The sequence below is a fragment of the Salvelinus namaycush genome, chromosome 8 (genome assembly GCF_016432855.1).
Source record: "Salvelinus namaycush isolate Seneca chromosome 8, SaNama_1.0, whole genome shotgun sequence".
NCBI lineage: Eukaryota > Metazoa > Chordata > Actinopteri > Salmoniformes > Salmonidae > Salvelinus > Salvelinus namaycush.
Window position 1 is genome coordinate 28,586,418 of NC_052314.1, and position 14,764 is coordinate 28,601,181.

At 44.2% G+C, this 14,764-nt stretch overlaps 1 protein-coding gene across 7 annotated transcripts in view; it reads right to left on the reverse strand.

Annotated features, from left to right (window-relative positions):
- The window catches only part of LOC120052597 (nucleoprotein TPR-like), a 43,434-nt gene that overhangs the window by 701 nt on the left and 27,969 nt on the right, over positions 1-14,764 (reverse strand). The window contains exons 28-47 of one of the 7 annotated variants that reach the window (XM_038999605.1): positions 14,538-14,669; positions 14,215-14,339; positions 13,180-13,390; positions 12,703-12,849; positions 9,649-9,847; positions 7,207-7,403; positions 7,013-7,083; positions 6,728-6,927; positions 5,990-6,265; positions 5,566-5,810; positions 5,252-5,455; positions 3,035-3,163; positions 2,397-2,490; positions 1,957-2,102; positions 1,761-1,826; positions 1,229-1,320; positions 1,015-1,118; positions 729-827; positions 441-594; positions 221-339 (exon numbers count right to left, since the gene is read on the reverse strand). In XM_038999605.1, the coding sequence (XP_038855533.1) occupies positions 221-339; positions 441-594; positions 729-827; positions 1,015-1,118; positions 1,229-1,320; positions 1,761-1,826; positions 1,957-2,102; positions 2,397-2,490; positions 3,035-3,163; positions 5,252-5,455; positions 5,566-5,810; positions 5,990-6,265; positions 6,728-6,927; positions 7,013-7,083; positions 7,207-7,403; positions 9,649-9,847; positions 12,703-12,849; positions 13,180-13,390; positions 14,215-14,339; positions 14,538-14,669 (3,010 nt within the window). Of the gene's footprint in view, positions 1-220; positions 340-440; positions 595-728; positions 828-1,014; positions 1,119-1,228; positions 1,321-1,760; positions 1,827-1,956; positions 2,103-2,309; positions 2,491-3,034; positions 3,164-5,251; positions 5,459-5,565; positions 5,811-5,989; positions 6,266-6,727; positions 6,928-7,012; positions 7,084-7,206; positions 7,404-9,648; positions 9,848-12,702; positions 12,850-13,179; positions 13,391-14,214; positions 14,340-14,537; positions 14,670-14,764 lie in introns of all 7 variants that reach the window. The other 6 variants (XM_038999600.1, XM_038999604.1, XM_038999603.1 and 3 more) reach the window with 6 other exon arrangements.

Sequence of the window (14,764 nt, forward strand, 5' to 3'; positions counted from 1 at the left end):
GACCAAATGTGAAAGCAATCTGTCCTACTAGTCAGAGACAATGGACCCTTTCATTAAACATTCATTCCAAGGGGGTTGGAACCAAGCTCCTATAAAACCGGTATTAAGCTTGTCAAATTGACTGAAATCTCACTAGAATGCTGATCCAGTAAAATCCACCTATTTATAGTTTGATATAAGGTTGGAGCATGGGTAGGGGTTACAATGTAGGGGTCAGTACCTGCAGAGCTGGAGGAGGGTTCCTGGCTGGTAGAAGGCAGGCTTGCGTCGTCTGAGGGCTGGGCAGGTTCCTCCATCTCCCCTGCCTGAGACGCCACAGGCTCCAGAGACACCTCCACACTGGACATACACAAGTCACAGTCATTTACTGTGGAGGATCACACCATTAACTACTGCTGTGGTTCAAGTTCAATTTCATAGAGTAAGCAAGATGGTCTCACCGGTCTCCCTCAGGCTCCATTAAGACATCGCTCTCGTCCCTAGGAGGGGGTCCTCCAGCCACCGCCTGGCCCGGGGTAGAGCTGGTTACCATAGGAACAGACAGGGAGGAGTGTTCGGGGCATTCAGAGGGCGGGACCTCTGTGAATATGGACACTGGGGGGAAAAAGTGAATTCTGGAGTGTTCAAATATTACTGCCAATAATGAAACTTAATAGCCTGATACACAATTCTCAAATTGTCTCTCGAGTCAAGATAGTAGAGAGAGAATGTGTGTGTGTGAACCATACCTGGGGCAGCCACCTGCAGGGGTGTGGTGGGAACACTGCGGCCCCCAGACTCATCCTCATGACCTGGCAGGAACAGAGGACTATCAAACATCCCCAGACCTACAACATACACAGATACCCTTTAGAACCAAACCTACAATAAACATAAACCACACAATTTGAGAGATGGAGATACGGACGTGGCAACAGTAAGATCTCGTCAAATTAAACGTCTCAGAAAGAAAGGGTATATTAGGGTATGGGAAAAAATAAACGGGATGAGGTGTGCCTGTGTACAGTCCACTACCTCCTTGTGATGCCAGCTGTCCCAGGTCAGAGTGGGAGGTCTGGGATATCAGGTCCTCTGGGGTGCCGAACCTGAACCGGGGAACACCAGACACCTGGGGAGAACTGGACCACAGAGAGAGGTCAGAAGTACTATGGGGTTAACTATGGGAACTTTACTAGTGGTGTTTAGCTGCTGATTTTGGTGTGTTTAAGTATGTGTGTGTGTTACTCACTGGATAGCTTCTGCAAAGCCGTCAGAGCGGTGTGGCACCACCAGAGTAGGAGTACTGGGTACCATCCTGTCATCATCGTCAAAGTAGTGCTGCTGTAGGAGGGGCGAGAATATTATACACACACTGACAACAAAACACATAAAATACAGTTTAAAGGGATAGTGCGAGATTTTGACAATTAAGCCCCTTTCCTACCTACCCAGAGTCATCAGATGAACTCATGGATACCGTTTCTTTGTCTCTTCGTGCAGTTTGAAGGAAGTTGCTAACTAGCATTAGCAAAAGTGTTAACTAGCGTTAGCGCAATGACCGGAAGTCTATGGGAACAGCTAGCATGCCATCTGTTCCCATAGACTTCGTCATTGTGCTAACACTAGTTAGCAATGGCTCGCAAATCGACCTACAACTTCCATTCAAACTGCACGCAGAGACATACAAATATTATTCATGAGTTCATCTGACTGGGTAGAAAAAGGGCTTGATTACCAAAATCTCACACTATATCCCTTTAAGATGCAAGGGTGTGACTTACTCCGCTGCTGGCCATCCCAGGGGTGAGCTGAGGGACTCTGCCTACAGACTGGCGACGCATGGAGGGCTGTAAGACACGCGCATTACTGGTTACCACAACCTGATACTGCACAAATGTAACCATACCACAAACTGCAATACAATTGTTTTACACAGAGACACAGTTTAGATGGTTATATTGAGTCATAAGCACACACCTGTACCTGAGCAGGGGGGCCCAGTTCCTGGGTGATGTTGAGACGGGGGGGCAGCGGGTGGGGTGCCCTCCGTGGTGACCGGGGCATTCTGGGAGCAGAACTGGTTGGTTCACTGGAGAAGGCTTCCATACTGCTGCTGCCCTCAACTGACAGAACAGGAGAGGGGAAACAGTGGTTTAGTTTGACAGAGAGTTCTCCTTTACATCAAAATCACAATAAAACAACAGACAACGCAATAATATTGTGAAATAGGCTCATGTCTGTATGAGTTTCCGATATGGTGAATCAAATGACTTGGTTATTCTACCAACAGAGTGACTGAAATGTATCACTCAATCCAGACAGACACTAACATATAACATCTCCCGCAGACATTCCTGCGAAAGTTTCATAGGTGGCTGCCGAGACAACGGTGTGTGACAGAGTATCCATCGTCTTACAGCTGTGTGTCTGGGAGTCGTACGGGCGCTGAGTGGAGTCCGATGCTCCTAGACTCTCCTCTGTCTCCGTGCCTGGGTCTGTCGCGTCAGCACCCTTTGAGGGAGGAGGAACGCACACACAGTGGGAGAGAGACAGAAGAGGAAAGAGGAGGGAAGGAGGTTGTTACAGGATGGTTGACACGCACTACCTACTGCCCGGCAGTGTTGGTGCGGTTAGCAATGCATTCTGGTCCGGATTTATTTCCCTTGTACAGGTGTTCCCTTAAGAGGTCTTGTAACTTTACAGCTAGCTAGGCAGAGATGGTGCCCCCAGCCCCACTTTCTTCTGCACTCCCACCCTGACCACAAAGCACTTACCCCTCTCCCCTGCCAACCCTCCAGTTCCCCCAACACCTCCCTCCCACACACACAACGCCACAAGATCACAACACAGACATGAGGTAGCAGAGTGAAGCAAGAGCACTGCTGAGACACTGTTTGGTCACACAGAAAAACATGCACGTGGTTACAACATTGGCTGGCTACATGTAACATCAACGGGAGGCGTGAGAGTGGAAAGAATTAGGGAGTGGGTGGGATTACAAAACATACTGGAAATGATCTAGTTCGGTTAGTAACAGTGTGCGTGTTGATCATACCTCTGTGTAGTCGTCTTCGTATGCCTCGTTGCCGTCTCCGCTACCTTCGTTGCTCTCCTCTCCCTCTTCTCCCATCCCGCCATCCTCTTCATCCTCATCTTCCTCCTCCTCCTCCTCTTCATCATAGTCCTACAGAGAGGCAGGTATAAAAAGGTTGGTAACACATTACTTGACACACATTACTTGACTCATAACACATTGCGCAATTACAAAGATAATTTTATATGGTCAATAAAAATGATTATTATTATTATTTATTTTTTTCACCTTTATTTAACCAGGTAAGCTAGTTGAGAACAAGTTCTCATTTACAACTGCGACCTGACCAAGATAAAGCAAAGCAGTGCGACACAAACAACAATACAGAGTTACACACGAGTTACACACAAATACGACAAACATACTGTTAACACGGAGGCTATGATGTACTGGAATCTTTTGCCTTGGGTGGTAGGGTTTGTGGGTTTTTACACTAATGTTGGTGTCATAACTAGACTTAAAATAACGCAATATGTCAAAACAGGTCTAATATGTGTCATAACAATCGGAAATCGATATTTTTGGGTGCCGATTTGCCCATTTTTTAAATCTTTTTTTTTTACACCTTTATTTAATCTTTATTTAAATAGGCAAGTCAGTTAAGAACACATTCTTATTTTCAATGATGGCTTAGGAATGTTCTGCCTCGACAGATTTTTAACCTTGTCAGCTCGGGGGATCCAATCTTGCAACCTTACAGTTAACTAGTCCAATGCTCCAACTCCACGAGGAGCCTGCCTGTTACGCGAATGCAGTAAGTTAAGGTAAGTTGCTAGCTAGCATTAAACTTATCTTATAAAAAACAATCAATGACTGTCATTGCTCCAATGTGTACTTAACCATAAACATCAATGCCTTTCTTAAAATCAATACACAAGTATATATTTTTAAACCTGCATATTTAGCTAAAAGAAATCCAGGTTAGCAGGCAATATTAACCAGGTGAAATTGTGTCATTTCTCTTGCGTTCATTGCAAGCAGAGTCAGGGTATATGCAACAGTTTGGGCCGCCTGGCTCTTTGCGAACTAATTTGCCAGAATTTTACGTAATTATGACATAACATTGAAGGTTGTGCAATGTAACAGGAATATTTAGACTCATGGATGCCACCTGTTAGATAAAATACGGAACGGAATAAACGTTTTGTTTTCGAGGTGATAGTTTCCGGATTAGTCAAAGGTATATGGTTTAGAGAGAAATAGTCGACGCGTTATAATTCCTGTAATAACTTGCGGCTGAACTTGAAAGGGGTTCCTTCGTTATTTTACCGTTCATGTCTTCCATAGAGAATGTCTTGATCTACTTCAAATAAGGTCTGTGTTTTGCAGAGGAGCAGACTGACAGGGGACCATGCAGACAAGCTCTGCTTTCTGCACTACAACCTAAAACTTCTTAACTGGGAATATTGAAGACCCATGAAAGCTGGTGGTTCGTTTTAACACATGTTCTCATGTTATTTGAGACTAAATAGATTTTATTTATGTATTATATTAAGTTAAAATAAAAGTGTTCATTGTTGATTCAGTATTGTTGCAATTGTCATTGTTACAAAAATGTGTGTTTGTGGGACATTATCCTTGTGTTTATTAGCCGTTTATACTGAATGATATATGATATATATAAATATTTTATTTATTTATTTATTAAATCGGCATCGGCTTTTTTTGTCCTCCAATAATGCGTATCGGCGTTGAAAAATCATAATCGGTCGACCTCTAGTCATGACAGTTATGACCAGTTAGGTCAGTTGTTATGACATGGTTATGACTGTTATGAAGCTGGGTGTCAAGTAAAGTGTTACCAAAAGGTCTCATAATCCAGCACAGTCATTGGTGAATTTAACATCTTCATGAGTATGGGCTGCATATAGACCTTTTCATCCATTCTAATAGAGTTTGGCTCAGTTGGTAGAGCATGGTGCTTGAAACGCCAGGGTTGTAGGTTCAATTCCCACGGGAGACCATTATGGAAAAGTACGAAATGTATGCACTCACTACTGTAAGTCGCGCTGGATAAGAGCGTCTGCTAAATTACTAAAATGTAAGTTTGACAGATTTCTAAGGGCCAAATACCTCAATTTTGGGCAAGATTTTCCATCTGCTAGGACTTGAGGGAGTTCAATTAAAGTGTCTAGCCCCTAAAATATTTCCATCAACAATATTTCCCTCAGTCCGTACCGGTTCCTCTTCCTCGTCATCCTCCTGCTCATCCTCGCTCTCCGAGTCAGTCACTATGACGATGACATCGTGCTGAGGGGATTCTTCGGGGGAGTCGTATGAGAGTGTAACCTCGGTGGGCTGGGACAGAAGTAGCTCTACGGGGACAGACTGAGACGCTGTCCCCTCATCAGCCTCGTCTAGTACTGGGTACTCCTCCACCACCTGCTGATATAGACACACACATGGCTACACGCACAAAAGACACACAAACCAGAAAGACCATCTCAGCCTCTAGACATAGGGTGGGTACCCGCATGCGCACACAGTCTCACCTGGCTGCTCTCTGGGGCCTCGTGGCTCTCTCCAGGCACCAATCCCTCTGTACTGCTCTCAGCCAGCACCTCCTCCTGGGCCTCTGGCTCCTCTGGGTCTACCCTCTGGATGATGCGTAGCTTCTTGGGGATGGGGGGTTCAGACGGGTCCTCCTGGGGGGTGTCCGTGTCAGTCACCGTAGAGGTGTCCTGCTCCTCCTCACGCGGTCTCTTGGACATGGAGGATGTCCCTGGGGTGGCTGAAACTGGAAGGTTGGAAAAGTCACATTTCCAACTTCACTTGGTGGATATGCGTATTTCATTCAATATTGGAGGCCCAGTGATAATACAGTGAGTATATTGCCAACCCTTGAGCTTAGTTAGACAAAGCTACTATACCCCAAATCTATAGAAACCCCAGGTTAGATTAAATCCCGTCTCCCACCTGTCCCAAACACAGCTGTGGACGTTGAAGGCCTCTCCACTTGCGAGCTGGGTGCAGCTTCAATGACGACTGGGGCCAGGGGCTGCTCTTGATTGGCTGGTTCAGTGTGGGGCAGGCTCTGTTGCTGTGTTGGTTGGACAAAGGCTGTGGTCTGGTTCTGCTGGACCGCCAGCACTGGGTTGGTGTTCTGAACGCTGGGGCTGGTTGACCGTACTGAACCGCTGGCACTGCCATACACGGTCACATGCTCCAGCGGGCCCTCAGAAGACTGCATGGCTAGAGGGGTCAGAGGGTCACTAGGGGTCAGACAGGGAAATACCATGGCTACGGTCTGATTCTCTATCCTTCCTTCTGAAATGTGCATTAGTATCCGTGGATCTCATCAGATTCAAGTAATAAAGTTCACTTCAACTACAAAACACAATGCCATCTAGCACTTTTAAAATGACCAATACTCAAATAACTATGTAATAACATTCACATCACTATCACACCTAGTACCTACATGTACATATTACCTCGTACCCCTGCACATTGACTCGGTACCGGTACTCCTTGTATATAGTCTCGTTATTGTCATTTTCTTTATGTTATTGTTTCCTTTTTTGCCAAATCATCTTACTTTTTAACTCTGCATTGTTTGGAAAGGGCTCGTAAGGAAGAATTTCAAGGTCAGGTCTACACCTGTTGTAATGTTATTTGATTTAACAATGATATTAGCTCCACAGAACTCCTCACCTTCCTGGTTCTCCACCTGTGTGGTGGGCATGACGGTAGCAGTAGGAGTGGGGGTGGGCACAGTGGCGGGGGTGATCATGGGCCGGATGCTGGCCCGGGGAGTGGACTTGTTCCCAGGGTTGACAGGGGGCTTGCTCTGGCCCTGGGCCCCCAGAGGAGTGGGCTTGATGTTGGCAGTGGGGGGCTCTGAGGTACTGGCGCTATAGGGAAGGGGAAATACAACAGGTGACCAATGTAACACCAAACATCATTGAACGTGGTGTGCAGGAGTAGCATGTACTTTACCTGCCCCTGTCTGCAGCTGGGGTGGTCTTCAGTGGTCCTCTCTGCTCGGTGGTCCTCTGCTGTTCCTGGGCCTACAGGTAGAATAGAATGTGTTATTCGCACCACGGCCATAATGAATAGCAATCCAGGCTTGTGGGGTATGAAGCGGAAGTGCTCCATTGAAATCTATGCCTCCATTAAGCCCTCCATCTCACCTTGCTGAGGCCCTGTTCAGGAGGCTCATCCCTCTGCTCCCCATGTCTCTCCTGCTGCTCCCTCAGGTCCCGCAGCTCCCTCTCCTGTCGGCTCAGACGGCCCTCGTACTGTGACTTCAGAGCACTGACCCTGACCTCCAGCTCCTCCCTCTGTTGCTTCAGCTCCTCGTTCTCCTTCTGCAGCTGGTCCTTGGAGCCTGGGGAAGAGGTTGGGATGAGGTGAAAGGTAAAAATGCTTTTGCCACCCAGCAGGGCCTAAAATTTAATTTAGTCCACCAGTAATTGTGGCAGGTAGATTAATATATTTGCCATAATAATAAAATAAAATAAAAAAACATGCGTTGTAATGTTTCTGAACAAGAAAATTAAGAAGTAATGTGGTACATTCATTACATGTTCTGTGACCAGGGTCTTGTCACCAAAATATCAGATGAGACAATGTTCTGCTGCCCCTTTAAGGACGCGACATTACCGTGCCAACAAGGCCACTCGAGTTGTGTCACGTGTCTGTGTTTGAGATGTGACTAGTAGTAGACTGCGTCTACAGCCTCTCTTTGCCATCAGTTGAAGCAGCAGATTCAAACTAACATTGAAAAACAACCACTCTTGTGAACAAAACAATCTATACTGAACAAAAATGTAAACGCAATATGTAAAGTCTTTGTGGTGGGGAAAATAAAAGGCCACTCTAAAATGTGCAGTTGTGTCACACAATAGAATGCCACAGATGTCTCAAGTTGAGGGAGTGTGCAATAGGTATGCTAACTACAGGAATGTCCACCAGAGTTGTTGCCAGAGAATTGAATGTTGATTTCTCTAACACAATGTCGTTTTAGAGAATTTGTCAGTATGTCCAACCGGCCTCACTACCGCAGACCATGTGTAACCACGCCAGCTCAGGACCTCCACATCTGGCTTCTTCACCTGCGGGATCATCTGAGACCAGAGACCCAGACAGCTGAGGACACTGTGGGTTTGCAAACCGAAGAATTTCAGCACAAACTGTCTGAAACCGTCTCAGGAAAGTTAATCTACGTGCTCACCAAGGTCTTGACCTGACTGCAGTTCGGCGTTTTATCCAACTTCAGTGGACAAATGCTCACCTTCGATGGCCACTGGCACGCTGGAGAAGTGTGCTCTTCAAGGATGAATCCCAGTTTCAATTGTACTGGGCAGATGGCAGACAGCATGTAGTGTTGTGTGGGCGAGCGGTTTGCTGTTGTAAATGTTGTGAACAGGGTGCCCCATGGTGGCGGTGGGGTTATGGAAAGGGCAAGCATAAGCTACGGAAAACGAACACAATTGCAATTTATCAATGGCAATTTGAATAAACAGAGGTAGCTTGACGAGATCCTGAGGCCCATTGTCGTGTCATTCATCCACCGCCATCACCTTATGTGTTTCAGCATGATAATGCAAGGATCTGTACACAATTCCTGGAAGCTGAAAATGTCCCAGTTCTTCCATGGCCTGCATACTCACTAGACATGTCACCCATTGAGCATGTTAGGGATGCTCTGGACTGACGTGTATGACAGAGCATTCCAATATCCAACAACATCGCAAAGCCATTGAGGAATGGGACAACATTCACAGGTCACAATAAACAGCCTGATCAACTCTATGCAAAGGAGTTGTGACACGCTGCATGAGGCAAATGGTGGTCACACCAGATACTGACTGGTGGTTTTCTGATCCAAACCCCTACCTTTTTTAAGGTATCTGTGACTAACAGATGGACATCTGTATTCCCAGTCATGTGAAATCCATAGATTAGGGCCTAATTAATTAATTTAAAATGAGAGATTTCCTTAAATGAACTGAACTCAGTAAAATCTTTGACATATGGGTTTATATTTCTGTTCAGTATAAACGGCTAATAAACACAAGGATAATGTCCCACATTGTAGTCTTTCGAGTAAATTAGACCAACTTTTATGCCTGCGAACTGCGCCTCCAAAAATGTATCAGCACTTCACTCAGTGCGCACAGCTCCTCTGCCAGGCAGTGTTGCCGTGCGAGGTGGGATATAGGATTCATATTTCTTTGTGCGATTAGTAGATATGAAACAAAACAGCAGAAATAGTTTGAAAACAGCTACTGCAGCATTTATCTGCTATTCTTCTATAACCGCAACTTGTGCTCAAACTTGACTTTGACTATTTTTAATAAGCAAATGTAATGCTTGCACTGTAGAGCCCTGCAAATAGACCACCCGCCAACGTGGCTGGTGATATAGACATTGTTGCCTGCCAATACCCAAACCTATGCTCATTTGGTGGGTGTTAATTTAATTCCCCTGACACCCAGCAAACGGTTGGGATGACAAGTAAAAACATTTGAGAAATCAGCATTCACATATACCTTTATGCAAAGCTCACCAAGACTCAACCCGACACACAAGCTTGCGCCGCAGTCAGGTTACCTGGCCTGGCCTCTTACCGATGAGCTGGTTGATCTTCTGCTTGGCCCCTACGAGGGCTTTTCTGGTCTTCTCCTCCTTCTCAGACATCTGCTGTCTGAGGGTGTCCTCCTGGGAGGCCTTCTCCTGCAGCTCCTGTCTCAACCTGGTCAGCTCCGTCTGCAGCCCGGAGGCCTGCTCTTGGGCCCCACGCACCTCTGCCTCACGCTCAGCCACCACCTGAGGGAGACACACCATGGTTTAGCATACCTGTAGACTTCCAGTCAATGCAATAACGCTAGATAGAGATGGCATTGGCTCTCGAAACTAACTTCCTTCAACTTTCAAAGTTTGTCACGTGCACAGGATACAGCAGGTGTAAAACCGTACAGTGAAATGCTTACTAACAAAACAAGCTCTTTCCCAACAATGCAGTATTCAATATCATACTGCACGCAGAGACATACAAATGCTATCCACGAGTTCTGGGTAAGTAGAAAAACGATTTATCCCATGAAACCTCCGCCTAAAAGAGTTAGGCAATTACTAGTTTCAATTTACAATTTTGGTGAAAGTGAGCCTGGATGTTGCCTGGAAAATAATGTAGAGCGGCGGTCACCAACCGGTCGATCTCCAAGGCATTCCTAGTCGATCACCAAACATTTCTGTAAAAAACCCAACGATAAAGCCTTGTGTTCCTATTTTTTTCTTTTTCGCACTGTTGGTACACTCTATTCAGCAGCCCTAACACAGGGAAGGCAAAGTGTTCCTATTTGGAACCATTTAATGTTTCTGAAGGTAGAACTCCGCCTACCCGGCAGGCCCTAAGAGCAAATCAAGTGCACCTATAGGCCTAAGGCAGACCAATCAGATAGCTTAGATCACCGTGTCTGCAGTTTCCTCAAGTCATAGACTGTAAAAAGAAGCCTTGTCAATAGAGACTCAACAAATACAGCAAAGCGCTGCTGTTTTTGAGTAAGTTCATGTTTACGTTGTTATTCAGCATTGTCAACACTTTAAAATGCGTGTTCTCCCTACTTTCACTCATGCTACAACCAGCACTGCAGATCAATGAATGAGTATAGCAAAGTGTTTTGATAAGCTTACGTTGTAATTATTAGAGGTTTGTGTTTATTTAATATCGAGGAATATTTCACTTTCTCTATTCATAGGAGTAACGTGAATTAGTGGATGATGCAGAAATAATGCAGTGCAACGTGAGTGTCGCCATCAGCTGGAAGACTGTGTCTAGATGTCGACCGATTATGATTTTTCAACGCCGATACCGATTATTGGAGGACCACAAAAAGCTGATAACGATTAATCGGACGATTTTTCTATATATATATTTGTAATAATGACAATTACAACAATACTGAATGAACAATGAACACTTTTATTTTAACTTAATATAATACATAAATAAAATATATTTAGTCTTAAATAAATAATGAAACATGTTCAATTTGGTTTAAATAATGCAAAAACACAGTGTTGGAGAAGAAAGTAAAAGTGCAATATGTGCCATGTAAAAAAGCTAACATTTAAGTTCCCTGCTCAAAACATGAGAACATATGAAAGCTTGTGGTTCAATATTCCCAGTTCTTCAATATTCCCAGTTGTGAAGTTTTAGGTTGTAGTTATATAGGAATTATGAAGCGTCGACTATTTCTCTCTATACCATTTGTATTTCATATACCTTTGACTATTGGATGTTCTTATAGGCACTTTAGTATTGCCAGCCTAATCTTGGGAGTTGATAGGCTTGAAGTCATAAACAGCGCTGTGCCTCAGGCATTGCTAAGAGCTGCTGGTAAACGCAGGAAAGTGCTATTTGAATGAATGCTTACGAGCCTGCTGCTGCCTACCACCGCTCAGTCAGACTGCTCTATCAAATCATAGACTTAATTATAATAAACACAGAAATACGAACCTTTGGTCTTTAATATGGTAAAATCCGTAAACTATAATTTCGAAAATAAAGTGTTTATTCTTTCAGTGAAATACGGAACGGTTCCGTATTTTATCGAACGGGTGGCAACCCTAAGTCTAAATATTGCTGTTACATTGCACAACCTTCAATGTTATGTTATAATTATGTAAAATTCTGGCAAATTAGTTCACAGTTCATAACAAAGCCAGGCGGCCCAAAATGTTGCGTATACCCTGCCTCTGCCTGCACTGAATGCAAGAGAAGTGACAATTTCCCGAGTTAATATTGCCTGCTAACATTAATTTATTTTAACTAAATATGCAGGTTTAAAAAAAGATACTTCTGTGTATTGATTTTAATAAAGGCATTGATGTTTATGGTTAGGTACATTTCTGCAAAGATTGCTTTTTTCGCCAATGCGCTTTTGTTAAATCATCACCCATTTGGCGAAGTTGAAGTAGGCTGTGATTCGATGATAAATTAACAGGCACCACATTGATTATATGCAACACAGGACAAGCTAGATAACCTAGAAATATCATCAACCATGTGTAGTTAACTAGTGATTATGTGAAGATTGATTGTTTTTTCTAAGATAAGTTTAATGCTAGCTAGCAATTTACCGTGGCTAGTTGCAGCCACAGAGTCCTTTTGACGCTGCACTCGCGTAACAGGTGGTCACAATCACAATTAATCGATTGTTATGAAAATAGTGAAAATCGGACCTAATTAAAATCGGCCATGCAGATTAATTGGTCGATCTCTAACTGTGTCACCCTTTTCTCAGCGGAGGGAGGGAGAGCGGAGGGGCGGTTGCTCCCACTGCTCCCTCCCTCAGTCCAGTAAAAAAAAAAAAAACATTATTATGCTCACTAAGCTGTGCCTCAAGTAATACAACAAATGATCTGAGAAGAACATTGGCAGGGTAATTCAAGCAGAGCCAATATGCAGTGATAATGTATTGGGGCTATAGTCTACTGCAAAAACCTCAGTTTTACAGAAATAACTGTTTTTAAATTGGTTAATGTTGCATAGGCTTACGTTTAAGCCATGATAAAAAAGAAAATCTGAGCGGTAGATCTAGGCTTGTATTTTGACTCAGAAAGTGATCTTGACTCAGAAACGTTGGTGACCACTGGTATAGGGGAAACACTGCTCTGACCTTGTTGAGGTTATCCAGCTGTCCCTCTAGGTCTCTAGTCCGGGTCTCAGACTGTCCCAGGGAGTCTCTCAGACCCTGGACCTCCTGGGCTGAGGCCTGCTGGACCTCCTGCTCCTGGGCTGGTGTGGATGCTGCCTCTGACACCATCTGTAAAGGAGATCAGTCCAACACTCAATACAGCATGGCAGAATTCACACAATAGAATGTTTAATCAAGGACATCAGGTTAGACATTTTGAGTTGTCCGACTTGGTACCATTCCAGACCAGCACATTTGTAATTTAGTGACAAGATGAGTAGGGATATTATTAGTTTCATGAGAAAACAATTGAGAGGAATCTTGTTTTTTGAATCTTGGAGACGGAGTGAATTCAAGGCTGGGTTTCAGGAAACAACTCCGTGACAATCAATAAAAATAAAAAAAAGTTTCCCTCTATGAAACCAGAAAAGGCACCAGCTGTTTCACCAAATAACCCACCTTGTCGTGCTCCACCTTGAGCTCATCATACTGGGTCTTGTAGCGGCGGCCGATCTTCCTGACCTGAGTGATGGTGCGGAACTTTTCCTGGATGTCCAGGTTCTTGGCCTCTACGTCCCTCCTCAGCGCATCCCTCTCAGAGCTCACCTTCCCCAGGCCTTCACGCAGCATCTGCACCTGGCTCTGCAGGGATGTCACCGACCCGCCACTCCTACAGGAAGATCAGATATTAAAGATCTACATGTAGAACGCAGCCCCCTTGTTGAACTAGGTGAATTGCAACACAGCCTGACTTCAAACAACCCCCCCCCCTTCCTGGCTTTACTCCCTGTCCCCTGACCCACTTTTGCGTCTTTTTACTTCCAATTTTGTATACCAGCTTCAAACAGCTGAAACATTGGATATTTTGAGTTATTTAAAATATATTTCACAGTGGTTTAGATGATACAATTTTCTACACTTGTTTTGTAACAAACTGAAATTAGGCAAACATAAAAATAAAAAAATGCAACCAGGTAATGGCAGAGCGATTTCTATTGCCACTGTTGATTCTATTCCTGAGGAGATTACCACGCGTTTGAGTGATGCTGATGGAAGAGAGGGAGGTTGCAGCTTTTCCATTTGACAACAAGAGACGGACCATCTTTTGTTGTCAAATAGGGAGGCTGCACCATCAGAATGCAATTTTGTATGGGCCCAAAATATTTATTTAGTGGTTGATATTATTTCACTATCATTCCACTATTACTGCATATATATTATGGACATTTTCTGAAATAACAATGCTAGAATTCTACATGTATCTCCTTTAATACAAAAATACTCAGACTTACATAATACTACATTCATCTGATTATCAAACTTTGTACTGGGTTGCTTGCCAATTCATTGTGTAGTATTTGTGCTTTTCAAAGAGGAGCCCATTTATCTATTGTATCAAGTCATTCAGCTTCCTTGCGGTCGTTGGTACCCTGTAATAAGAGAATAGTAAAACAGTGATATTCAGTTTGGATTATAGACTAGGCTAACTCCCACCTGGTCACCTCAGCCTTGAGCCTGCCTGTCTCCTCAGTGAGTTGCTGGATGCGTTTGAGGTGAGCCTCTTTCTCAAAGTGGAGACGCTTGTACTCCTCCGGGTCCTTCTGCTGGCTCACCAGTTGCTATGTGGACATACAGAACAGATTATGTTTCAAATCCAAACTCAATAGACAGGTCTACAGACATTTGACAAGCTGTGGGTCGCAAGGAAGGCATCGTTCAAGCTTGGTATCACTACTTTGAGAAAGTCAACTCTAAGCTTTAGAGTTTTTTTTTGGGGGGGGGGGGGGGTGGTATTCTTTTTTCTGTCGCTAAGCAACCTGTGTTCTGGCCTTCCAGCGTTTGATGTCCTCTTCCAGAATCCTCTTCTCTGCCTGCAGCATGCCGCTCTTCTCACTCAGTTCAGCGTTGGACTCCTGCATGGGCATTACGTCTAACTCCAGCTTACGCACCTGACGGAGGGAGGAAAATATATAAAAGTATGTCAATCAATACAGAGAGAAAAAAAGTTAGGCCTCAGTCTAAAACAGGCCTAAAAACTAAACTG